The sequence below is a fragment of the Notothenia rossii genome (genome assembly GCF_949606895.1).
Source record: "Notothenia rossii genome assembly, chromosome: 11".
In the NCBI taxonomy this organism is placed as follows: Eukaryota; Metazoa; Chordata; class Actinopteri; order Perciformes; family Nototheniidae; genus Notothenia; species Notothenia rossii.
The window spans coordinates 50,420,907-50,447,847 of NC_136910.1; the positions used below are offsets into that span (position 1 = coordinate 50,420,907).

General features: G+C 39.4%; 2 protein-coding genes across 5 annotated transcripts in view; both read right to left on the reverse strand.

The window, feature by feature from the left end:
- Window positions 1–870: 870 nt before the first annotated feature.
- LOC307023442 (phospholipid-transporting ATPase ID-like) lies at window positions 871–17,878 on the reverse strand. Of its 2 annotated transcripts, none has more exons than XM_079656720.1 (28): window positions 17,554–17,878; window positions 15,553–15,630; window positions 15,365–15,423; window positions 15,117–15,230; window positions 14,490–14,588; window positions 14,298–14,359; window positions 14,108–14,180; window positions 13,869–13,939; window positions 13,660–13,742; window positions 12,894–13,052; window positions 11,903–11,991; window positions 11,253–11,446; window positions 10,954–11,162; window positions 10,824–10,867; window positions 10,564–10,729; window positions 9,889–10,077; window positions 9,642–9,757; window positions 9,371–9,535; window positions 8,308–8,419; window positions 8,025–8,130; window positions 7,387–7,537; window positions 6,675–6,858; window positions 4,614–4,837; window positions 3,981–4,064; window positions 3,609–3,854; window positions 3,148–3,286; window positions 2,757–2,887; window positions 871–2,452 (listed from the first exon to the last, which is right to left on the reverse strand). In XM_079656720.1, the coding sequence occupies exons 2-28, from the start codon at window positions 15,605–15,607 to the stop codon at window positions 2,186–2,188; spliced, it is 3,591 nt and encodes a 1,196-aa protein (XP_079512846.1). In that variant the 5' UTR covers window positions 15,608–15,630; window positions 17,554–17,878; the 3' UTR covers window positions 871–2,185. The 2 variants fall into 2 exon arrangements, with proteins under 2 accessions (XP_079512846.1, XP_079512847.1); XM_079656721.1 differs by having other exon boundaries at window positions 15,553–15,653.
- A 1,218-nt stretch (window positions 17,879–19,096) lies between these two features.
- unc13bb (unc-13 homolog Bb (C. elegans)) overlaps window positions 19,097–26,941 on the reverse strand; it is a 78,380-nt gene continuing 70,535 nt past the window's right edge. For 2 of the 3 annotated variants that reach the window (XM_079656719.1, XM_079656717.1), the window contains 10 exons: window positions 25,110–25,198; window positions 24,871–25,017; window positions 24,579–24,702; window positions 24,435–24,488; window positions 23,933–24,010; window positions 23,326–23,473; window positions 22,280–22,336; window positions 22,070–22,162; window positions 21,826–21,985; window positions 19,097–21,304 (listed from right to left, as the gene is read on the reverse strand). In XM_079656719.1, the coding sequence (XP_079512845.1) occupies window positions 21,019–21,304; window positions 21,826–21,985; window positions 22,070–22,162; window positions 22,280–22,336; window positions 23,326–23,473; window positions 23,933–24,010; window positions 24,435–24,488; window positions 24,579–24,702; window positions 24,871–25,017; window positions 25,110–25,198 (1,236 nt within the window). In that variant the 3' untranslated portion in view covers window positions 19,097–21,018. The remainder of the gene's footprint in view (window positions 21,305–21,825; window positions 21,986–22,069; window positions 22,163–22,279; window positions 22,337–23,325; window positions 23,474–23,932; window positions 24,011–24,434; window positions 24,489–24,578; window positions 24,703–24,870; window positions 25,018–25,109; window positions 25,199–26,941) is intronic. The other variant, XM_079656718.1, reaches the window with a different exon arrangement.

The window sequence follows — 26,941 nt, forward strand, 5'->3', positions numbered from 1 at the left end:
GCAGGAGGAGGCTGTTTGAGTTTCATTTTGTAACCTTTACACTGAATAAATGTGGCATTCAGGGGCATCATGTCAAGTTAATGTGGAAATCTATCAAAATGCATGTGAAGAGTTTTGATTTCTAAAATGTTTTTTCTTTAACCTTCTTGTTAAGATTTTGAGCACATTTCTGCAATTCTAAGGATGTTTTTAGAAATGTTATCCTCTTCAGTTACCGTTTTCTTTCTTTTTTTAAAACTGTTATTGATTCACACCTTGTGGACCGGAAAAGCTTTTTTGGTACCGAGCCATGGGACAGCCCTCCACCAGTGATGTCATCGCTGGCAGTCCCAGAGAAAACTGCAGTTGTGAGCTGAATGCAGTAATCTATGTGTGTGTGTGTGTGTGTGTGTGTGTGTGTGTGTGTGTGTGTGTGTGTGTGTGTGTGTGTGTGTGTGTGTGTGTGTGTGTGTGTGTGTGTGTGTGTGTGTGTGTGTGCAGATGTTACAGTCAAGGATGTATGTACTGCAGAAAGGCAGAGAGAGATGTGGGAAGGTGATACAATATTTACAATAATCAAACATTGTTGAACTATACAGATGATGCTGTCTGTGTAAAGGCTTGCACTTGTATGCATGTTTTTGTCAATCAATCTATACATCTATCTATCTATACATGCCTAGTTTTAATTCAATGAAGCATTATAAAAATCCCATAATGATCTTGTTTGAAGGCAAAAATGCTGTTAAGAGCTTTAAATAAAAAACATCATCCAGTACATTGTCAATTTTATGATCTTATTTGACGATGAAATATTTGAAAATCTCCTCGATTTGACTCTGGTAGACTTAAATGACACAAATGTTCAAATGAAAACACAGGATATGTTGCTGGACTTAAAAAAAAGATTTTATAAGGAAATATGTGCCGAGTGCTTTCACTGTTCCTTTTTGACACTTAAAACCATCACTGTGACTTCATTTTTCTGATAAAGGGTCCACACTGACCCCTGGCTGTACTTTGAGAATACTGCGGTACCTAATCTCTTCATAGGCGACAGACATATTACATGAGCAGACAGGTTATTAACACAGAGCAGAGAAATACAACAAGGTTTAACAAAAATGTAAATCAGAACGTAAACAACAGAGGTTCCTAGATCTTAACAGAAATGACTCGTTTCTCAGAATGACACCCTGAGTCATGACAATTCACTTTTCAAGGAAAACAAATAAAAAGTTATAAAAGGCATCTTCATGTTACAGGCACTGTGGGAGTCAGGTAGTGGCAACCTTTACACAAAAACATCTACAGATCATGACACAAAGTTAATCTCATTCTCATTGTGCAAGTTGTAGCCCATTAAGTAGCTATACACAGTATTTCTTATCATTTGTGAAATCATGCTTGAGATTTTCCTGTCAAATATACAGTTATTGAACAGTCTTCTAAGGCAGCTGGGCTGTGAGGAGGCACGGTTCAATTTAAATTAAAAACTCTCCTTGTTAGTGCGGTAAATGTTGTGTTGACTTCTAAAATTTGAGTCAGCTGTTCCAAAACCTCCTTATACATCAAATTCAAGGATTTATTCTAGGCCAATTTGCTAAAAAAGTGCAAAGAAGGTCAATAAGCAAACACTGGAACATAGACCATTTGCTAACGTTGGTATTCAAAAAATATCTATCTAGTATGCCAACATTTCAATTGTTGCACAAAATATTTTTTAATCAAGCACAATATTTTCCCCCATAAATTCCTTAACATTCACGAATCCTGAGTAGGCATGTTGACGGTGTATTAAAAGAGTAAAAACCTGAAATGTAAGATAATGCAGATTTAATCTCTCTCTTGTTTTACTAAAATGTGCTTTGAAGCATCTGAAAAATGTTCAGTTTTTTCTCCGAAAACATCCGTGCTGAAAAGCATTTTAACATACGACGTCTGGATTTTCTTGATTGTCGTTGTAATAAAATGAATTTATCTGTAAGGACGGAAATAAGTGTCGAACACAGTGGCACGCTTTGAAAAATGTGTTTCTGTATTAACAGTGTTATACTTATTTAGCTAAAACCTGCAGAAGCAGCATTGTGGTCTTCTCATTCATACCTCATAAAAAAACTCAAAGTCAAGTGTGAAAGTTCCGCGGAAGCTATCCAGATGGTGTGCTTTACCCTGTATTTCAAAATCAAAGCGTTCGACCTCCAGCCTACGGGCTCTGAGCATCCTCCTGACCCTCTGCGATGGTGCGGTAGTGCTGCGGCTCGTTCTGAGCCAGAGGAGAGTCGGTCTGAGAGAACAGGGCGGGGCGGCTCCTCAGGGGCAGCCTCAGCAGGAAGCGGCGGGACGTCACCAGGTCTCCGTAGCCCTGAGCGTGGGAGAAGGCGTAGCCGGAGCGACGGGTGCTGATACGCCTGGTGGGGGGGCGGCGGGGTGCGGGGGCCGGCAGAGCCTCCTTACGAAGCTTGTGTCTCACCTACAGGGAGAGAGGGACGAGAATGAAATGAAGATGTGGGTTCATTTTGTAATGTATTTATCCAATGTTGATAGTTTCTTTAGGAGTAGTAGGTTAGCCTATCATAGCGAATTATAACTCCACATATCTTCGTATTGGGTATTGGGTATATTCCTATTGTCAAGATATTTACTGTTTTTTTTGTTATTCATGTGCAAAGGCTTTTTACTTGCTGCTTAACCAACACAAATTCCAAACTTTGGGGACCTATGATGCTGATGTTCAGGTTTATACATGTTGTGCCTCTACTGTGACATGTTCTCACCTTGTCGTTGATGGTGGGCCGGAGTTGAAGGACGATGAAGCGGTAAGCCACCACAGGCAGAATACAGAGGAGGGACGTCAGGAAGATGGTGAGCCACACGTTGGGCTGGGTCAGAGAGTTTCTCGCCGTGCCTGGAGTTTATCAAAATCAGTCGGAATCACAAAGTAAAAGGCTTTTCTATTTAGCAGAACAATAACATTGTATATTGGTCGTAAGTGATTGTGCACATAATTAAAATAGAGGATGACATGACAAATAATTTACATTGGTATATCGAGATTGGCCTTTTATAAGACATTACCTTATACATATTGCGTTGTCCGTTTCAGAAGACTCATATTTGAAAAAGCATGCAACAATCTGCCTCCCTGAATGAGCTGAGTGAACTCACCGATGAAGGGGAAGTAGGAGGTGAAGATGAGGAACATGCCGTTGCTGTACATGGTGAGTGTGATGGCGAAGTAGGAGGCCAGGCTGCCCCAAACAAAAAACTGGTTCAATGCCGTCCAGTAAAATGTGTCGAGACAAAGCTGAAAAAAAGCAAACATTATTTATATATTATTATGAATAAAATGTATATTTCCTCTTAAATGTTGTGTTGTTGGTATTTATGGCATTTTGATTTGATTTATAGATAAAATTGTAGTTCAATAATTTCGGAATCAGAAATATGTTATTGTCCCACAGAGGGAGTGAATACTTTTTTCTTTTAAAAAAAAATGAATTTCCAGGATTAGTTTGACATTTCAGAGAAAAATTACAGGGTGCAGGGGCTTTGCATTAATATTGCAAAGCCCCTGCACCCTTGCTACATGGTGTGTTGCTCCTGGAGACAGGAAGTGTTCTCCTCACCTGCACGCTCATCACGATCAGCAGGCAGGTCTGCGCCAACAGAGCAAAGGACTGATAGTCGGCGATGTCTTTGCCGTCGTCTCGCACTGTGTCGTACATGGCGGCCCACGGGATGAAGAAGAGGATGAGGGAGCTGTAGCAGCTGTGCAGCAGGCAGCGCACAAACATCTTCTTACTGAAGTACAGGTTGAGCTGGCCCGGAGTGTAGAGCTGAGGGTACTGGGAGCTCCAGCGGTCGTTCACATCCTGCACAAACACAGCATCAGTGAGAGAGGATAAATACTGATGACTCATATCATTTTCAACAAAAGAAAATGTTTGATTTGAGTTATTCCAAACTGATTTATTAGTAATTCCCCCCTTAGTGCATACCTGGTCAAAGAGGCTCATGCCGAGGACAGGAAGCGCCGTGTACACCAAGTTATAAAGGGTGATGAACCACTCGTCATACACTGTCTGTGACCACCAAAAACATGTAAATACAGTGTTAATAACATTATATGTACTCATGTTAACGCCTCCAGAGCAACATTTGGTAAAGAAAATGTCACTACAATTTGGAAATAGTTTTTTCCTAATACATTTTGGGATAGAAACATTTCCACACGTGTCCTTTACATTTTAGCTTGAGCCTATCTGTGTTTCAGCACACTTCAATAAGTCAGCCATATTTACTTATGTAAAGAAAATAATATTCATATTTAGTTGGAACTACTGTATGAGGTTTTGTTTGAACCTTATGGCATTTCAGTCTGTATTTGTTGTTATATTGTATAATATCCATGTGAATATTGAAAATCCCCAGAATTGCAATACATGTATACATATGTACTACGGATATAATATAAATTAGAATCATTTATTTATCTGTGGGTTGGTTCGATTTATTAATTTTTGTACATACTGTATACCCCTCGTTCTTACTTGTGTGTCTCATGTGATCCCTTATTTATTCTCTCTACATGTAACCCTTTTAATTATGTAAGAACATTCTGTGTCCCTCACCTGTGCAGAGAAGCCGCAGAAGAAGGCGTACCAGAAATGAACGAAGGTGAAGGTGAAGTTCTTGTAAAAGAAATACTGTAAGAATTTGCACATGCGCAGGTAGGACCAGCGGCCGTGCACCAGCAGGAGGCGCTGAAGGTAACGGAACTGAGCGAAGGAGTAGTCGCTGGAGAGGACCGCCTGCATGCCCTCCTGACCACTGATACCCACGCCGATGTGAGCGGCTGTAGGACAGACAGGAAAGACAGAAACGAACATTTGAATAATAACAAACAGTACGTATTTTCTGGCTATTTAGTTTTACAAAAGCTCAAGTGGTGCAGTGATGACGTATTTTTCTAGACAGACCAGGCAGTTAGCATTGCAAGGGCTCCCTCGCAAACGACCCTGAAGTTGGCTTCCGATTCAGAGCATCCGATTCGGCAGTTAAGGGGAAAGTTAAGGGACATTTAATTTACAGCGCTGAGCGAACAATCCTCCGTGTTTGAACCTCTTAAATCGCTGCATAGACGATTTATTTGGACTGGATTATTCCAGAGACTCTAAAGATTCTTTATAACACGGTTTTAGATTTGTGAAACCTTAATTCTATTTGTGAACATTTTAAAAAGGCAGATTTCAGTGCTTCTTTCGCATCTTGACCACATAAAACCAGGTCCTGATCTAAAACCACTATACCTAGACTCATCAAATCTGGACTGGATTATCCCAGAGAGTCTAAAGATTCTTTATAACACAGTTTGAGATTTGTGAAACCTTAATTCTATTTGTGAAAATACAAAAAAGGGAGATTTTGCGTTTTTCTTTTTCTTTTGTCGTTCAGGAAAATAAAGCTCGCTTTTTGTTACATTACATGTAATTTGTTAGACGCTTTTATCCAAAGCGACATATATATATATATATATATATATATATATATATATATATATATATATATATATATATATATATTTAAGCAATAGCTCATGACAGGCCGTGGTCATTTTACTGCATTTGGGTCTTATTTTTCCCCAACCCTGACACTGAGTCTGCTTCAAATTAACTTATTATCCTCACAGGATCATTTTATTAAAGTTAAAGCGATCCCTATGAGACACCACAGCGTGTTCTCAGTGTTCTGCTCATGCTGCTTTGCTTTTGGCTAACTGTTTTTGTTGCTCTGCTTTATGATTGTAATGCATGACTGTGCCAACATGTGTCTCATCCTCCCCGCTCTTGTTTGTAGGCTGCACCTGCTTTTCAGGAGACCAGGCCTCGCAATTATGTTCTTTCTGCCAGTGCATCAACGGTAAGAGCCCATCACAAACTGCAGGATCTGTCACCCAGCAGGAGCTAGGCTAACATGCTAACAGGCACAGAGCCTTAGAACACCACACACTCCAAAAGACAGATTATGTAGTTCACATCAGGGCACGGAGCTGCTGCAGCCTCACCTGACCCAGCAGTCAAAGAAGCACTGAAATCTCCCTTTTTTGTATTTTCACAAATAGAATAAAGGTTTCACAAATCTGAAACTGTGTTATAAAGAATCTTTAGAGTCTCTGGGATAATCCAGTCCAAATAAATCGGCTATGCAGCGATTTAAGAGGTGCAAACACGGAGGATTGTTCGCTCAGCGCTGTAAATTAAATGTCCCTTAACTTTCCCCTTAACTGCCAAATCGGATGCTCTGAATCGGAAGCCAACTTCAGCATCGTCCCTCGCAATGGGATTCTTCCATTGGGAGTTTGGAAAAATGAACATAAAAAAAGTACATATTTGGCACGTTTTTGATATTTCCAAGTTTAGTGCAGCAAGATAACTAGTACCAAATATTAGAACGTAATGCTATAAACTAACAACATCATGGTCACACAACTTGTCCTAACCAACGCTACGCTAAAGGCGGCTAATATTCGCGTGATGACATTTAGTAATCTCATTTAGTCCCTTGCTGCTAGCAATCGGTTTTAGGTTCAAAAACCCTTTGAGACAAGGGAACCAGAAGTGGTAAAATGCTAACACATTCCCAGGATGAAGGACTCGTTCCTGCACCACTCTATCTGAGTTGAGAGAGCTCACCCTTGATCATGCTGACATCGTTGGCCCCGTCCCCGATGGCCAGAGTGATGGCCTGCTTGTATTTTTTCACCAGCTGAACCACCTGGGCCTTCTGCAGGGGGGTGACCCTGCAGCAGATCACCGTCTGACACATACAGGCCGTCCTCAGCAGCTCCAGGTGCAGGTCCTTCTCCAGAGCAAAGGCCTGAGGAGCCAAGGGAAGAACTGCTTAGGTAACGAGTCAGGTCTAACCCTCAAACACAACCCTAACCCCCTCAAAACACCTAACATAAGTCCTCTCCCCACTGTAGAGAAATACAGTACATTCTAGTGAATAAATACTTAATCCTTCATTTAATTATTTTCCAGAAGCATGTAAAAATGTAATAATATTCTACCAGGAATAAGTGAATACTTACACTTTCTAATACGTTTCCTTAATAAACTTGATTTGAAATATTCTAGCTTTCTGCAAGAGTGTCTAAAATACACATATTGATCAAATCAAACAAAGATTAAGCATTTAAAATACAAAGAAAAATGTCTTTATGAAGAACAAACAATACTAGAATAATCTGTTAAGGTCTGTATAATACAAATATGTATATTTGAATTGTACAATGTGTTGACTGTTTATCTAGAGTTAAAAAAGAAAAGAAAAGAAAAAGGATTTTTAGAAAGATAGCCGATATATTTAGCAACAAGGGAAACATTTAGAAATGTGCTTCCTTACCAGACTGTGTCCGTTGATAACCAGGCCGTATTCTCCCTCCACCTTCTCATCCTCCACCCTCTCTATCTTCTGGAGCCAGAACAGACCGGCGCGAGACGAGATCACAGACGGCTCGTCCGCCGATTCTGGACACATTTTCCTTCTTGCATTCCTGAAAAAAGGAGTAAACGGAGAAGAGTAAAAAAAAAAAGCTTTGACATTTTTATGAACTTTTATGTTTTCCACAATAATGTAATTGGGATACAAACAATAATTTAACTCATATACACATACTAATTAAACCACTGTCATTTGGAGCTAACAAGTGCTAAGTGCATATCAGTAAAACTAAATACTAAAACATCACTCTATATTTTGTAATATAAATGTATAAATGTACATATGTTTTTTCATTTCATCTATGTGTATATAAATATTTTCATTATATATATATATATTTTTTTTTTTTTTACATTTGTCACTAAACCCCATTACCTCCGGGATGAAGAAGTATAATGATTTGAGTATACCAAAAAGTAAAACATCTAAAAGCTTCAGTGTGTTAAATTCAATGTATTAATTTAAGTACGATGATGTTTCCTCAGCCTCTGATGAGCAGACCCCTCCTGTGTGTAGTTCTTTGTGTGTGAGTAACTTACACCAGCTCCTCTTTGACTCCTTCAGGCGTATTGGCCGTCACGACGAAGATCTCCTTCATCTCCTCTCTCAGCATGTTGCAGGAATACCCGATGTTCTCCGCCGTCTCTGTTTCAAAACATACATGTTTAAAATGACAGTGATTCAAATAATCTGCTAAACATGTCTAGTCCATGACTCGTTCAGTAACCGACGACACAGGATGGTCATATAAACACAAACATATTTCTTTCACATTATAATACTGTATTACCTATATTGGTAAATATCATTTGTGGCACTCACCCTGTTTATCCCCAGTCAACACCCAGATTTTGATGTCAGCTTTAGCCAGTTGCTCTATGGTCTGTGGCACACCGTCCTGCAGCTTGTCCTCCACAGCTGTGGCTCCCAACAGCTAAAAACCACAGAGTAAAGGGTGTTAATGGAAAAAAAACTATCATTTTGTATCTTGTGTGTAAAAAGCAACAATAATTTCAATTCCCCCCCCCCCCAATATTGTATGTTTAAAGTAACAATTGTAACATACGTAGGGTTGCAAAATACCTGGAATTTTCAAAGATGGAAACTTTCCACGGGAATAAACGGGAATTTATGGGAATAAACTGGGAATTTTCAAAATTGAAGGTTGGCTCTTCATAGGGAACTTAAATATAGTTTGGGAAAGTATATTTTAGCATAATCTTGACTAAAACAAACCGATGCCATTCAAGTACACTTGAATATCCATGCCATAGCACACTGCTACTGCATGGCTATTGAGACCACACAAAGGTTCGCAACAGGCTCACAAATGTGAGAGTGGAAAAACTGGTTGGCATTCGGGCAAACCTAAGGCTCTTTGAGCCTAACACAGAGCCATCCTCAACAAGGCTGGACAGTGACACTGAAGAGGAAGACTCAGAGTTGGATGTTGATGAGGCCCAGGAAGAGCCCATTGACTGAAAGGGTAAACAATGGAGAGGATCGCTTGAAGGAAGATTTGCATGTTTAATGGGACTGTTTGGAGGGAGAAGGGTGAGTGGGGTTGGGGGGGATGAGTAACATTTAACTCAACATTCCTGTTTTCGTTCTTCAATGAAACAAATAATTGCTCAATAAAATAATAATAAAAAAAAAAAATCTGTTGAAATGTCATGTTTTTGGTTAATTTTGCATCGAATATTTCCAAAATTCCCCAGCTTAACTTCCCATGGAAACTTTCCGGAAGTTTTCCGCCCCTTTGCAACCCTTAACACAAGCATCAATGGTCAACCTTACAATATCATCACAATATCTTTATTGAGGTATTTGGTCAAAAATAATGTGATGTATGATTTTCTTTTTATACAACCCAGTCCAGACTCACCTGCAGGTCTTTCTCTATCTCTTCGTAAAGTTCATCGAGCATCTCCTCTCGGCCGTCCATGGCGGTGCTGGCCTCATGGTGGCGCTTTCTCCACTTATCCATGTATTCCTCATCCAGATCTTTGTAGGCCAGGACCAGAGTCCGGAGACCGTCGCCTGCATACTCCTGTTTCAGTTCAGAACAGGTCAAATTAAAGAAATCCTGACGATTGCTGAGTGTTTAGTGTGTTATATCACCAAACATATCACATAAATCTAACTGCATGGCTCACGTTCAGGTGTGCCGTGGTGACCTCCGTCAGCTTGTTGCAGGACGGGTGTAGTCTCTCATAGATGATGGTGTCTGCTCCTTTGCAGTATAGAGTCAACTTGCCTTCAGGGCTACGCACTGCAAATCATTAGTGAGGGCATTGTTATTGATTAAATATCTTAAGAACATTTTTACCTACTATCTTCAAACAGCAAGTTTTGGCAAAAACTGAAACAAAATAAATAAAATATAGCACATATTTCTCTCACCTATGACTGACATCCTCTTTCGCACGTTGTTGAAGTCAAGAACCGCCAGGAGTTCATATGTGACTTGTTTTCCCATCTCCACTAACGTGATGCTCTCCGGTGTGCGTGAGCGGAACACAAAGCCGAAGTTCCTCGCTGCGGTCACCAAAGCGCCCTCGTCAGGCGACTGAGCCTGGTAGTACAGCTCTCCTAAAAGAAAGAATTTAAAAAAAGTTAGAATGTGAGGATTTCTGTAGTGGGAGGCATTGCTTTCTTCCACTGGGTCACGAGAGAGCATGTTGGCTTTATATCTCAAATGATACCTGTTAAATGGTTCATATAAAAAAGGAAAATATATTAGAGTAAAAAAGAGAAGCTATCTGTATATTTCAGAAGTGTCTCTATGTGTTTTTTTTTTACTATGTTGTCTTAATGTGCAATATACAGTTTATTTTTACGATTTGTCTTGAATTCTTTCCTGGCTCCTTCAATAACTTATATTTTAGTTTATTATTGTTATATATTTTTTAGTACTGCTACTTTTTATTTTACAATGTTTTTTGTATTCACTAAGATTTAGTTAACTTTTGCCTTTTATCTGCACACAAATAATCACCAGAGACAGAACATGGGCAATGTGATTCTTCTGTTATGCGGCCATGTAGTAACAAAGCCTTGCCACTAGAGGTCGCTCACCCTCTTTCTTTTCCTCGGGCATCACTGTGTGGCACAGAGCCAGCAGGCGGAAGAAGTCCTGAGCCTCTGGGTTTGCCTCCTTCACCGTCTCCAGCAGACTGTGGTCGTGAAAGATGAACTTGGGATCCGCCAGCTGGTTCCAGGAGAAGTCCAATCTCTCTGTCTTCTGCAGAGAGAAAAGAAGCAGACAGAGAAACTAAAGAGCTGGAGACAAGATTCACAAATATATAAAAAACTGTGTATCAGTTTTCTCCTCTCACCTCATTTATTTCCACTCTTTGTCCAGAGAAGTCAAACAGCTCCCCTGAATAACAGAGACCTTATTTTAGACATCTAATTATCCTAACTCATTCCCACATTAAGCAGTTTATCGTTATCAGAGCAGCTCACCGTAGGCTTTCCCGTTGATAGAGCACTTGTTGAAAGCCATGATGTTCTGCGTCAGAGTTCCAGTCTTGTCACTGAAGATGTATTTGATCTGGCCCAGCTCCTCGTTGAGGGTGGTGGTCCTCGCATGGGCAGGGGTGTCATTCTTTGGGTAATACATTTTCCTGTCCCAGTCTATGTAGAAGCTGTTCCCCAGGCGGATGATCTCCACACTGATGTTCAAACAAAAAGGGATCCGTGTAAGATGCAAGACAACTAACTCTGAAGGCGTCACGATAAATGTTTACGATTTCTGTACCAACCTGACATAAAGCGAAATGGGCACCACCGTGTTGAGGATGATGACGTAGGACCAAAAGGAGAGGAAGGATGTGAGGCCAGCACCGACCCCCTGATCACGAGGGAGGAAGACCGTAAACATAGAGCCCTCCCTTACCTCCCAGATTGCACTGCCGATGGCCAGAACGGTGCACATGGATGCCAGGAAGCCAAAGATCTGATGGATTCAGAATAGCACACATTGACATCAATTGACTTGTACATTAACAACAAAAAAACAGGAAGAGGAAAGACACACACAAGGTTTTTCCCAGTGTTTTTTAAAAGTATTTCTTGTCACTGTTTGTTAAAGGAGTCGATTAGTTATTGCAAAATCAAGCAGTGCACATTCCTGAAATTATATTATGCTTTTTTCCCCTATTTCTTTAGCATTGCAATGGGACATTTCTGCCACATTAATCGTAATTTGGTTTAATTGTTAAATAGTTTATTTGATGAGAAAACTACAGTCATAAAAATGAAATACCAAATTGCATTTGTTGCTCCAACAAAGTAGCAAAGCAAATGTATAACATATTTACTGTAATATGAACACTTAGATAACATAAGAAAACCTTTTCTGCTGAGCGTGTGTGTGTGTTTGTGTGGCAGTGAGCATGGACAAGACACTCACACACAACACCAGGACATTCATCAGGTGGTCGATGCTGGTGCGTTTGAATGTGGTCTTTCCACTGTTCTGCATCAGCTTGGTGTCCCGACCTGGAAACATTCAACTTCTTTTTTAGATGCATTGAAAATCATGTAAGCAAAGGTACAAAATCCACCTCAGACACTCCTAATAAGCCATTCACATTTAATGTTAAAGGTGGGGTAGGTAAGTTTGAGAACCGGCTCAGGATACACTTTTTGTTATATTCCATGGAATGCTCTTAACATCTCGATAGCAATGAATATCTTGTGCTTTGACAAAAAATCGATAAAAAAATGTCATCTGTGGAAGCCGTAGTACTGTAAAAAGCACGACCAATCATTTTAGCCAGCCCAGCTAAAATAACTGGACGGCCTACCTGCCTGTCATCCTTCCATCTGTGCACAAATTTATCTCGTGCCCTCATTGGTCATGTGCGCGTTCACGTGTGTTGGTTGTGTATTTTCAAATTCTAGCGCACTCGAGCTGGTTTCTCCAAAATGACTTACCCCACCTTTAAGTCTTCAGGAAGTTTATAATTATGGTATTGTGGATTCATTTTAATTAAGCATACATTTTGTAGGCCTGTAATGACAAATGCAAGCTATTTTCAAGCTTACAAAATGCGAACTGAATGTAGTAAAGTGGTAACATTTAGCTTATGTTTTGCCAAATATATTAATAGCTTGAAGCTAAATCAGTGTCATTAAATAATTATATATACCTTAACGTGGCTTTATCTTTATAAATTTCATTTATTACATATTCACTGCTGTATTTACCGTTATTATTGCGTATTTCGTTGTGTTTTAAATATATAATTTGCTCAACTTGACCTAGTCTGTTGTGTGTAGCATTAGCGCCCTCTCTTGGCCCCACATAAGCGGTGCAACCCAAATGAAATGTACCTGTCCTCGTGCGTTTTTTGGACTACATTAGCATTAAGCATTAGCAGACTTGAGGAACTACTAACCTCCAAAGATGACCAGACCGAAGCACCACTCGGTGTTCCTCAGCGTGCATCCTCTGAGCAGCACCTTGTCGTTGTCCAGAGAATAGGTCTGTCCGTCCAGAGACAGGGTTCCTTTGAATTTATCCAGCCGGTTGTTGGGAGGCTCACATCGGACTTCACCTGAGAGAGACCGAGGCTAGTGTCAGCAACATATCCAAGTAAACTGTCAAAGTATCGTGTGGAACTACAGGGAGTTATACACTGAAACGCCTGTGTTAATAGATAGACATAATAAGAACGTCATTGATTGCAGCGTGTTACATAAAAGGAAACTGTTATCAAAACATGTTTATTATATATCGTATTGGAGCCATTCACGAGGTAGATATATTATTTGGCTCGATTCTTAGAGGTTTAAATAAGAACAAATATTAATAGATTCTTACCTTCAGTTCTAATATAAAAATATTACAAATCACATTCAGAAAACTTACATTTGAATGAAAATCCACTTAAAACCTTTTGCCATCAATATGTTTTCCCTATAATAATTTTAATTTAAATAAATTGTCATATTCCTTTGTATATTATTCTTGTATACATTTCTTTTTTTTGTAGTTTTTAAAATAGCTTTTACATGTATTTGTACAACTTCATTCCTTCCATTGTTTTCACCCATGGCACTATGCGTCAAAGCAAATTCCTTGTATGTGTAAACCTACTGGGCAATAAACCGGATTGGGATTCTGACAAAATCTTGGATTCATTTCTTATTTCAGATTTTTACCATTGAAGTGAGCCAGGAGGTCAGTGCTGTCCCCCAAATCCCCGGTTATAGTCAGCGCCTGCTTCACCTTCAGATTGGTCTCACTGGGGGACACGAAGAGGACATGAGAAGGAGGGAAGACAGTGTGAGACGTTAGCCGTAAGTCACACACACACACACACGGACACACAGACAGACAGACAGACAGACAGACGGTTCTGCACACTCACCCATCTAACTCAGCTGTTTCTACGTAAACCAGGTTGAGAGGCTCGCTGCTGGACAGCAACATAAGATCCGCCTTAAATGAAAACAGAATGGTTAACTGATAGAAGATTAGATAAAAATCACTTGTGGGAACTTTGACTTATTCTAGCTGTTTTCACTGAAAGCATCAACGTATATAGATGAGCTTTACGCTATAAAACGCCATAATGAACACACAGTTAACAATCATGTCCATACTTACTGTGACAAACTGATTATTCTCCAGTTTGATGATGTCTCCAACCTGCACGTTCATCCATTTTTCTTTTTTTAGTCTGACAAGATACAAAAGAAGATGAAATGAATTCACAGAACAGCAAACAGAATATGAGCTTTCAAAGCCTAAAACTGCTGTGTAACATGTTAAAAGTATACAGTGTTGAATATCTTACTCTCCATCGATGAGGATGTTTACCATGCGGTTGTTCACCTGCTTGTCGCTTGTGTGTCTGTTCTACTCAGGTGTCATGGAACAAAATGAAAATAAATTAGATTATATTTTTGAATTCAGTAAGTCATATTCTGCCCCAGTATTAAGTGTGGTTCCTCTTTAGTTCTGTTAAATTGTGATAATTAGAACTTACTATGTCATCGCTGGCATCTTTGACTGCTGTTATAGACAGCACTAAAATCAGAGGGACGGCGGTCGTGAACCACGAGAGAGAGGAGATTTGTGGGATCAGCTGTTGACACAAACACACACCAATGCTTTAATATTATGCATCTGTTCATGATGCACACAGATTCAATATTCGTGAGGCTAAATAAGGTCAAATTCCTGCCAAAGAATGTGCAGATAACATTGGCGAAGACATCCATTTCTGCCACGATTCTCACTATAATAATAACAATATTATAATAATAACTTTTTATAGCAACTTTCATAAAAGAAATGCAGCAGGAAGCACTCAAGGAAAATAGATGAAAAAGTATACATATGATGAAAAAAGTAAAAATCACAAAACATTGATAAAAAAAGATGAAATTGAGAACCTAGCATAGGACAGAAAATCCATGAACTTAAAAAGTAAAATAATAAAAAATGTAAAACATTAAAATCAGTACCCATTTTTGCAGCATAGACATCACCAAACGGCTAGCTACATTTTGTAATAATTCGTACTCATTGAAAAAAGTAAAATGACCCCTAATATAGTCCGTGTCGACAAGCATCACAGCACTAGAGTAGGTACATAAAGAGAAATGTCTACCTGCAGGACCATGAGGAACATGAAGTAGGCGTTGGCGAGCCTCCGGAACTGCTCGAAGAGGTTGAGTGGCAGGAAGGTGAAAACATTGTATTTGGAGGTCCGGATGGCGTTGTTCTGAAGGACAGAGTAGTTACACATGAAGGGACATAAGCAAGTGATACTGTAGCTACAGCGCTGTGTAGCCTCATTTGATGCCATATTACTTCTGCTTTTTTAAAGACAGCACAGAGCTTTGTGTCTATACTTACAGCATATTGGTAGGAGAGGTTGTACGGTCTGTCGTTAGCTCGAAAAAGTCTCTCCTCCTCTGTTAGAAAAGAATAATGAATTATGTAAGCATCAGTACCATGAGTCCATGTACTGTATGTTACACACTTTTAGTTTAGGACATATACAGTACAGACACACAATAACATTTGGGAGCTTCCTGACTCACCTATCTTCACCTCTTTCCCACACAACCCGCTAAAGAATGACGTTACGGATCCCATGTTTAGCTCTCCATATCTCACACCTGGAGGAAGAGCTTGTGTTTACCTATCACAGAATAAATAGAACTTATTGAAGTGAAGATACAATTCGTTTTAGTTAGACCAGGGGTGTCAAACTAAAATTCATCGCGGGCCACATTAGCATTATGATTGCACTCAAAGGGCCGGTTGTAACTATATAAATATATAATATATACAATATAATGTATTATTGCCTCTGAATTGGATTATTATCGGATAGGGTAATAACTTAGTAATTAACTACGTCTGAAAGCAGAAGTCCAGGGCAAATAATTCTCTCTTCAGTGCGCATGTCACAGTGCGCGATGCATTGTGGGACATGTCATCTGTAAAGTGGAATGTAACTGTATAATAACGTATTATATTCTTTGCAAGCTCTTGCGGGCCACATCAAATGAAGCCGTGGGCCGAATTTGGCCCCCGGGCCTTGAGTTTGACACCCCTGAGTTAGACCATACAGACATATCAACTGAAAAGGGAAACTGGCATGAGTGAGGGGGAAGCAGTTTATTTATGGAAGGTCATGTTTGTGTTTAGCTTTGGTTCAGTATGAAAAGATATATAGATGACCAAGTGCTAGCAGAGGAAATAAGTGATTTAATTTAAGTAAAAAAATTGTAAGTGAGAAACGGGCGACAAAAAAACAACAACGAAAAAATATGTTTTGTTGCCTTTAACAGTAAGGTGTTATTATACACTTGTGTCATTATGCATCACATGTGGTGTTATTAGTAAATGTAATTAGTTAGCCAAGGCTGGAGACAATCTTTTGATGTTAATTGCAAGCTTTTTAAAGTAGCTGTTCGTCATGGAACTAAGGACTACAAAGGAAAATGGTCAAGGACTCCCTGGAACAAGACATACAATTGATTAAATTATATTAAATATATTTTATTCACTCCTAATTGGACAATTCTTTAAATTCCTGACTAAATAAATAAAAAATGTAAAAAAAACAATACATTTTTTAAGTAACATCACTATGTAACACTCGCTCTAACACATTGTACGTGATAGGCTAATGAGCGGGAAATCTCTAAGTGGACCAATCACAACCGGTATTATGAGAAAAATGAAGCATTTTGGACATTAAATCATGAAAACGTGTCACGGTAGAGGCCCAAAATTTGAATAATCAACCAGAAAATGAGCATAATAGGACCCCGTTAAGTGAGAAAACACACAGCTCTTTCATTGAGACAATACCAGGCAACATCCTCGAGACGTTATCTGTGCTGCAGGGCTGTAAAGACACATCTAACCGCTCCCTTCTCAACCCTTTGTACCACAGTGAAGTCTTTGGCACATAATCCATGATCGCAAAGATTACGATTGCGATATGACCGTGAACCTCTGACTTGTTCTGAATCAGGTGAGCAGAAGAAGACTTCGAATACAAAACAGAACATCTTGTTTTTGCTTCATAGTTGTGATTTTGTATGATCTTGGAACAACAGATCCTTTCAAAAGTGGAAAAGGAAGAGTGGGAAATGTTCAGGGTGAAATTCATAACAATAAAAGTAAGCCAAAGGAAGGTGCCTGCCTGAATACAGAGCAAAGAAAATAAACCAGCTATTATTCTATACTGTATTCCTTTTCGATAGAAGTTAAAAATATCCTACACCTTAGAGAAAAACACTTTTCTCACAACTACACTACTGCTAATAGCTTGACCCCGATCTGTGTTGTTATATAGATCCAAAACTAAAGCCAGTTCCAAACTCACTCTGCTGTCGTTCTCACAACACTTTGAAAGAGTTATTGTGAATCGGAAGTGTGCCACCAGGCTTGGACTTTGAAATGAGAGAAACATTTGAAATACATGACCTTTCTAAGGGTTTAAAACGTGCGCCCATTTCCTCGAAAGCGCATGTACATCCACCGATTCCCCAAGGTGTGCAACCAAATGTTAAACAGCCACATACCTGAAACAAAAATGGGTTTTCCCGCAGACACAGACTCAGGAACACAGGGCCCTAACAAAAGAAAATAGAGGACAAAAACAAATTTCAATCCTCCATTTGCCTCTGCTTTAAATAAAGTAAATCCAGGCCTTATAGAGGTCTGTTTGGACGTCCAGGCTCCAGCAGAGAGGACACACGGGGGCCTCCAGCCGGGACGAAAGACACGCAGGATGGACGACAGGTGGAGTGGTGACAGAGGCGCCTGCAGCAGAGGTTTCAGGTTCGATCAGGAAGAGCTGGGATCCCCCCGCGGCCAACAGCTCAGGGCCTTGAGTAAACACTGCAGCGATCTTTGGACCTGGATGGTAAAACGGGGCAGGACGGGGGCTGTAAAACAACAGTACAGGTGAACGGCTACAGCCAATCAGGGCCAACGTTAGGGTTGTAATAGGGGCGGTCAGGTATGTAACGCACCCTGTGAGGCTGCGCAAGCTCACACTGGGGACTTACCTCTACAATATCAGTGCCTAAATACAGTTTACATATACTTACGTGCAGGAAATGCCAATCATCTGTCACATTTTTGATAAATTACTTAAAATGACAGCTCCAGATATTGTGACTTCCTGACTGATATGCTCTTCCAAAATGGAATTTAATATGTGTGCTCAAACACAAAGGAACCCAGAGTCATCCAGGGGACTTCAACATGCTTGCTAAATTAGTTATTGTGTGTGTGTGTGTGTGTGTGTGTGTGTGTGTGTGTGCACATGTACATAGACGCCTACAGTATCTGCATGTATGCACAAATACCCATACTACCAAAAGAAAAAAGTCCCGATACATTGTTTGTCCAATTCAATATGTAAAAGTACCTGCATTATACTGTATGCAAGCAAGCATGCTTTTATTTTATGGCTATTCCGACCCACAATCCTTTGCAGGGGGTATACTGTTTAAGCATTGGGGTCAAAGCTCAAGGTACTATGTGGACACAAATGGATGCATACTGCATGAGACACCAGATGCTAGACCTTTTATTTATTACCCCCCTTTTATTTGATTGTTTGTTATTGCTTTTTATTCATTCTGTGTTGTGTACTGTTTTTATACTATTCCATGCTCACTGCTTGTAGCACTTCGGGATTTGAAGTCAAATATGAAGTGCTTTATAAATTACAAGATTTGGAACGCAGCAGTGATTCGTTTTTTTTAAGATGATGCAACTCCACAGAAGACACTAAATGATCTCACGTTTATCAATTTTCAGGCACCATCAAATTGAAATTGAAGAACATTTAAAATTTCATTAGTGTTATGAAATTGCTCTGTCTGTTTAACGAGAATACGCAATAGAAAAATCATACATGCATTTCATTTCATCAGTTGATTGGATTGTAAAAGGGTCAGTTTGGCTACATTACAGTACAAACAGGAGATGTTTGCTATTATTTGTCTTGGTTTTGACAAATGTTTGACAAATTATGGAATTGATACGATGATAAATCCAATCAAAAGCTGTGGTTCATATCAGTTGGGGGAAAAAAGCAGGTTCACAAAGGTATAGATACGTCTCAAATACTTTATACAAAAGTCATTATCAGAATGTTGACAAGGTGACAATACAAAGAAAACACCACAAAATGGCAGTTACTGTGACTGATACACTCGTTAACTATTGCAGTGATAGTGCAAGGGTTAACACATTCTCAAAGAAAGAAAGATCAAAACTTGTAACTTGGCACGAGGAACATGTATATTAAAAGAGGCTATGAACCATTTCGTATTCACAAAGTATAACGTACTGTAACAAAGACAAGTCGGTTTAAAAATATGCACACATTGAGGTTCTCATATTATATATTCATTAAAAGTAACATTATAACATCCTTTCATCTGTTATACACATTCACTGGATCTCACTTCATATTACTCCATGAAACAGAATGTGATTGACATCTTTAAAAAGGAAACTTAACACAAAATAAAACTAAGAGATAGAGTTAGAAATATCAAAGATAAAAAAAGATAAGGTACATCACTTGGAAAATGTAATAAACATCCTAATGGGCAAAGACTTGGCCAAATGAAATACAAGGATTCAAAAAGAAATTTAAAAAGATACACATTTCACCAAAGTAAGGCCACTCAGACAGAGCAGGAAGAGAGTTGTAAACCACAAATAAATCTACGCTCGTTTTCAAATGTTCAGATATGGTGGAAGAAAACTTTACCTGAAAGTTTGACATGTTTTTTTCCTCAATTATAAATGAACAAAAGACTTCATTATCGCTTTTGTCAGCCCCCAACATTTCGTTATTAATAAAACACTTTATTCTGAGGGCGTGTAACTCATCTTGTTGAGCTGCAGATCTATTCAACTCGTTCAGACGTACCACTCTTTGCAAATAAAAAAAAAAAAAAAAAAAAAACGGTAAACAACAATTTCAATCTAGGCCTTTGGAAAAGCACAGACAAAAAATAAATATGTATAAAAAATAAATAAAATGGCTGCACCCTCATGGTTACTCTAGAGTTGGAAATGGAGATTTTTGTGAGGAACAAATCTGGCCTTAGCAGGGTTCACTTTGTCGCATTTTTAGTTATTGAAATCATATTGTTGTTGATTATATACGTATTATATCATTATTCTTTTCCTGGGGGGACACAGGAATGAGAGTTGAAAATGGCAAGGCACTTTTATCTGGTAAATCCTTTAAATTCAGGGAATCCAATATCACTTTGAAGTACCTTCTCTTGACATTAGCTGTCCAAGATATGAAACCAGTACATATTTCAACACTTCCGCTCGAATCAATAATTGACCTATTAAGATACACGACCGTATCCTAGCTACAAGCCATTAATTCGTTCCAAAAAAAGAAGCCTGAATTTACTCAAACAATCACAGTGGATCTACACAAAGAGACTTTTTTGTTGACTTCACACATTCACAGTTGGCAGAGTGTAAGGCATCGAACACATGGCCTAGGTTTGAAGGGGTTTAGGTGGTGGTTGGTGGTGGGGGGGGGGTTATTGCACAACAACACTGGAGGAATTGTGGGAACATGTTGGCCCTCCAGCCGGGCCTGGCAGCCGATGCTCCCTTGAGGCTGTGGCGTGTGCACTTTGCCACTCCGGCTGATGAGGAGAGAGGTTAAAGAAGGTTAAATTACAGAGTAAGTGGTCTAGTGCCTAGTGAAACAGCTGGTTAGTGTGAAGGTTGAGTGACTTGTGTGCCGTACAGTAGCTCGGTAAATAATAACAGGAGTGATTGAAGAACAAGGAGTCCAAAACACCCAGAGTGTGAGCGTGACAGTGTGTCGGTGACTTTGATAAGGCGCCATCAAACAGTCAACAGCAGCTAAGACACGTCAAGTAAAAGTCGTTGTCAAAAAAGTAAATGACCACGTTTTTTTTTTTTTTTTTAAGAACTTCGTGAAATCAGAAGACCTTCGAATTCCGTCTTTGTCTCTCCAGCTCATCTCATCTGCCCTCCTCGGCCGATCGAGTTTCTGATTTCAGCTTCACGAACTCCTTGGCCACGTCGTCGCTGGAGCGCTGGGAGAGGATGCGCATGGCGGTGAGGCCCGTGTCGTCCATCTGGATGCGTTGGCCCAGATAGCACCAGCACACGCAGCTGCCCTTCCCCGTGATGTCTTTGAGCTGAATGACAGCCATGCCGACCACTCTGTCTGCGCGGCCGAAGCAGTAGTCTTTGACGCAGAGTTGCAGCTCGTAACACTCAAAGCCCTCCTGGTTACCCAGAACACTGCAGGGGGGAAACAGTCATTTATCAACACAGCAGCAGGTTGGTCAACTTGGGTTAAGAATGTAACCCTGTTTAAGTAAGGCTGCGACCAACGATTATTTAGAATTGTTTGGTTTAAAGACAGTATACAAAGTGTAATACACCATTTTTCAGAGCCCACTTGAAGTGCTATTGTCTTTGGTCTTTTTTTTCCATTCTGGTTTTTGGATCGAGGTTTCTCTCTATCTAATTGACAAATTAAACTATTGATCAATTACTCAACTAATCATTGCCGCTGTAGTTTTTAGTACTGACCCTGGCATCTAAAGCAGCCAAAGATCATAGATTAGCCTGTTTGGCAAACATAAACATCACTGCCTAAGATGAAATACTTTATAACCCACATCACTGTAAATATCTCATGTATACTCTAAATAAACAAGATAAGGGGAAACAATAACATCGCTAATGTCAAGTATCCAATGTTCAAAACATCCATAAAAAGGAGATTTCAGTGGTCCCTTAAGAAAACGGTTACTTACAATTGGAAAGTCTCGTTGAACTTTGGAGACCAGCTGTTGTTCTTGGATTTGGTCTGGAATTTGCGTTTCTTGTCGCTGAGGTTAGGCCCGATCATGGTGACCTCCACGAAGGGTCGGAACATGCCCGACGTCTGCCATTTTATATCGTTGGCTCCTATGACTAAATACGCAAAATGGCATTAAAATCACGCTTGGTTTAAAATGGCCACATATTTAGCACCACGTTATGAAAAGTCAAACAGACCTTTGACGGAAACTTTGCGCTCCTTGTTCCCAGGATTCGTGTGCAGCTCAGTCTGCACTGTCACCTCACCGATTGGCTTGTCCACACCTGGAGCTGGATAAACGCACAGACAAAGAAATGAGCTTATATTTGGCCAAATAAAGGAACAAAGATGAGTAATACACAATGCAGCGTAGATATGGGGCTAGCAGATGATTTAATGAGACCTACCCCTGCTGGGCTGTGCTTTCTCATTGGGAGTCAACCTCATACCCTTCCCATTGTGCACTGGCACAGAGGCAGCAGAGGAGATACAAGAGAAGAGAGCAACAACATGTCAACACAATTCTGCATCAAAATAACACAAAACAACAGGTGCAAGGAGGGGGTATTATCAAACACACTATATGGAGGTAGATTTGTGTAAATATTATTTATGTGACCAAATCGACAATCCGTGTGTAATCTGTAAATGTAAAAAACTTCCAAAATGGCGAAAAAATATTTAGAGATTATAAAACAGATGTGCCAATATACTAACAAATTCAACAAATAAAATACATCTGTGAAAACATTCAATTAATTTACAATTAAATGAAAATAATTTGTAAATATATATAACAGTGACAACTTTCTAACAGGAATTCATGAGTTTTTGTTATTATATTTATGAATGGAGAAATTATTTTACTTTGACTCTCGACACACAGACAGTAGGGCTGCTCAATTATTCGTATTTTAATCGCAATTACGATTTTGGCTTGCAACGATTATGAAAACAACATAATCAAGATAAAACGATTATTTTTTATTGGTTTTTCAGTTGAATTATACTTAAGTTCTGGTAATCAACTGTTAAAAACATGCTGTTCAATTTTTCTTTCAATAAATTGATGTTTTCAAGGTAAATGGATAATCGTTTTTAATAATCGTGATATCAATTATTGACCCAAATAATCGAAGTTACGATTTTTGCCATAATCGAGCAGCCCTAACAGACAGAAACACAAACTATGTGTTTAAGACGTGGTTTCCACATTTTAAAATAAGAGCATGAGGTCGGATTATTTGCAGATCCGTTATCTTTTCAAAATCTTTTCTTGAGTTTACAATTATTTCTGTGCATTTGTGGACGGTGTTTGCAGATTACACATTTACACACCGATTTTCAATCAGTTTACACAATAAGCCAATCCACCTCCATGTACATAGCGCCCTCTCCTGGTCTAACATGGGACACTTTTCAGATGTGTTATTATGGGGGGGGTCAGAAGTACCTTGTGCTTGCTGGGTGGTCACAAAGGTTTTGATGAGTGTGTCTGTTGACTGAGTGTAGAGGGACAGCGCGTGGCGTAGCGACGATAGCTCGGAACTTTTCTCCAGGAACGCCTTCTTCAGCCCGTTGCCTCCTGCGTGGAAGTATTGCTGCAAAGGAAAACCGGGAATGAGTCGGCCTATAGAAGTCTGGAAGAACAACTGGTGGTTTACTGTATTTTGGTGAAATAGTAATAGGAACTCTAGATCAAATAAATAACTCCTTAGCAAGATGAATACACATTTCATTTGACTAAAATTACTCTAGTCTGTACTCTACATCTAAAGGCAATATTCCAAAGATATAAGAGCCAAGATGTACATCCTCTAATCCAAAAACCCCAATGGCTTCTTAATTATATTTCAATATCAAGAAAAAGAAAAAATCACTGTATTTTGAAACAAAAAAAAATAACTGAGGAAAAACTGAGGTTTAACAAAAACATAATAATTTAAAAATTTTCTTTACAAAATCTTCTAGCTTTCAAGCTGCTTACATAACCTTTTAGAATACTTGATTAATGGATGAATAGTTGATGAATGAAACCAAAACCTGCAGTATAAACTGACCTTGATCGTGTCCAGTGCCACATCCATGACAGCACACTGCCTGGGAGACAGGCTTTTAGCCTCCCCCGCCATGTGATCCTGCACATCCACATGGAGAGCAAAGACACAAGTTAAATCCACAACACATCTATTAAGGTCATTTCATCTAACATGCTTTAAAATATTAGAATATTCCATTTACAAAAAGTACTTTTAATCAAATCTGCATATTCTGTTGAAGCTGCACGAACATGGAACTCTAACCCAGCAAGCACAATAACATTTCTTGTGTCATGTTTTTGTTATTATTAGCATTTCCTGTATAATGAGTGCCTATATCGCACACTGCTATTGTTTAATTAACTTAAAGAGTATTTCAAAGTATTATAATTAGTTTGTTTCAGGTTTTTTGTCCCGGGATGAAAAACAGACTCACTCTGCCGCTTTAACAGAAATGTCTTTTAGTTTGCCACTGACCCTGTTAAATAAACTCACAATAATAAACATGAATAAATGATAGTACCTTGAGTTTGGAGAGCTGACCCAGTTCTTTGGCAGCTGAGAGAATCTGTGCTCCCTGAAAAAGAAAGAAAGAAGGGGAATTCATTTTGTTGCTGCGGTTTTAATATGACGTTTCACTGTAAATGTGGAATGCTGTTGAGCTTACAAAGGTGTCGTTGCCCTGTGGCAGGACTATAGTCTTCTCCAGGCTGCTCATTACGATCCTCCACAGCTCCTTCAGCACACGCTTCAAGACGGTCTTCTCACAAGCAGTGGCAAACAGTGTGAGCCTGCAAACACACAAAACATTCAGCAAAGTGTGGAAGTAAAATGTTGCCTTGTTGTTATATAGTGTTGGGTAGTTTAATCTACAACAGACAAGGTTCTCTCGGGGCACCTTTGTAATTGTCTGTAACTATGGTAATATTGGCACTTTATTGTATTATTCATCCACTCACTTTCCATCCAGGAAGTCCATGAGTGGCCGCAGCATGTTGTCAGAGTCGGCGTCCACCTGGTTTTTGTTGCTGTCATTGAGCGGCCCTTTGATCTGGTACAGCAGGGACGCCATCTGTCGCATGCAATCGTTGATGCAGCTCTGGAAACTACAAAGGAAAAAGAAAATGATCGATCGGGACAAATGCATGTGTGGTCACGGATTTAAATGTAAAACAATGTGTTTTTAGGATTAGGATACCTGTTCCCGAATGTTCTGCTGAGCTCATCCAGCACGTTGTTCAGCTTCACCTGCAGGTCGTTCAGCAAGTCACTAGCCTCGGAGTCCATCTGCAGAAAGGATCCAAGAAGGGTCTTTTTTTTGCATATACAAAAGAAAAATCCTAAATATTTAAACTCCAAAGTATGTGCTAGTTTTGGAGCTAATGTAATTATTAAACAGCCATTTAGAGAAGGCTTCATAATTGCAGATATTAGAATCAAAATCCATCCAATAAACTTGCTGCACTTAAGCGCAAATTCTAGAAGATACAAGTAGAAGCAAGAGTATAAGACTTTAAATAAATATCTTCATTAAAAATGTACACCGATGCCACCAGTCAAGCTTCATACAAAGGGGGTCCCAAAAAGAGGAACGAGGTAGGTTTTATGCTTCATTCATGTTGTGTCGCAATGACCTTAAAAAAGGAATACTCAAAAAAATGTTCAAGCAAATCAGGAAGTCTGAGACTTTTTTGGAACAAGACTTGCGGAAGTTCACCTCGTGTTACGCAGAAAAATGGCGGACAAAAGTGATAGTAAAAAGGTTTAATATTAATCCATACAGTATGAAACAATATAGAATTAGGTAGTAACTACTAGTTGCTGTAGAGTGACCCAGTGTTTCCCCTAGGTTTACTGCTTTGGGGGGGGCTGTCTGAATGATTGATTAATGCATTTGTGTTTCTTAGGGTCAAAAACACTAAACTCATAACTTAAAATGAAAGTGTTTAGTTTATTTAATAAAATAACACATGTTCAATGTGAAATGTGACAGTAGATAGATTAGCTGCAATTTGGTGCTATAAATATGTATTATTATTAAAACAAAACAACTTGAATTTCAGGGGGGGCCGCGGGGCTAGTCAAGACAACGGTAGGGGAAACACTGGTGACCTCTAAATGGCAAAGTCAGATATATCCAAGTTTTGGGATTTTTATGAAAATTGCTGTTACAACAACAAGCCTGGGAAATACCTCTTATAGCTAGCATTTAGTTTCACAGCTCATGGACACACCCACGTCGGAACTTCCTAACATTGCAACTGGGACTATCCAATGGCATGCAAAAGCACCAAAACTGTAATAATATTTATAATATACACTCCATCACAAAAGTCACAATTGTGGTTTGTAAAGAGTAGAAGACATTATTAAAATTCAAGGCACACATCCGAGTAAAACCCACCTTTTTACCAGCAATGTCAATCTTTCGAAGGTAGCGCATAAAAAAAAAAAAAAAAAAAAGTTTAATTTTGCAGGAGATGTGCGTGTCATACACCTCACACAGGCACAGGGCGAGGGAACAAGTAGCAAAGCAAATTACCTTTCAGTATACCTAACGCAGGTATACTGTGGGACATCTAAATAAGCACTGCCTGCAGGGAAGCTAAACCGTGGCACGGATCATTAAGTCAATGATCCAATGGCCTTTTGATTCATGGCCTGTCAGGGTGGTGTAGGACCATTAGTGTGGAGAGACTGAGACGCAGCACAAAGGGAAGGCTTCAGGGGAGGAAAGGCAGCTAGGGATGGATTGTGTTAGTTTGTAATGTGCTCTACGGGTTTTGTTTTGCCTGGGAGTATTTTTGGGGGATATTAATATTTATGGTTCTTTACTCCTGCACCCACCTTCTTGTCTTCACATGGCTACGACAGCATAGAGATGTAGAGGGTAACAGAGGACAACCTCGATTAACATTTCATCTCCCATTCGGTAATTCATTTATTTCAAAATGACTACGGAGAATCGATTACCATTACACAAAGTGCTGTGGCAGCAGATACTGGTATGCATACCTTGTCTACTGGTTC

What these genes read in the sequence shown, in the direction of transcription:
- LOC307023442 (XM_079656720.1), bottom strand. Translation starts at nt 15,607, where the DNA reads ATGGGATCCGTAACGTCATTCTTTAGCGGGTTGTGTGGGAAAGAGGTG. An exon ending in ACCTCTCCTACCAATATGCT is followed by an intron (nt 15,231 to 15,364) that starts GTAAGTATAGAC and finishes TCTGTCCTTCAG; the next exon opens with AACAACGCCATCCGGACCTC. An exon ending in TCACCACGGCACACCTGAAC is followed by an intron (nt 9,536 to 9,641) that starts GTGAGCCATGCA and finishes GAACTGAAACAG; the next exon opens with GAGTATGCAGGCGACGGTCT.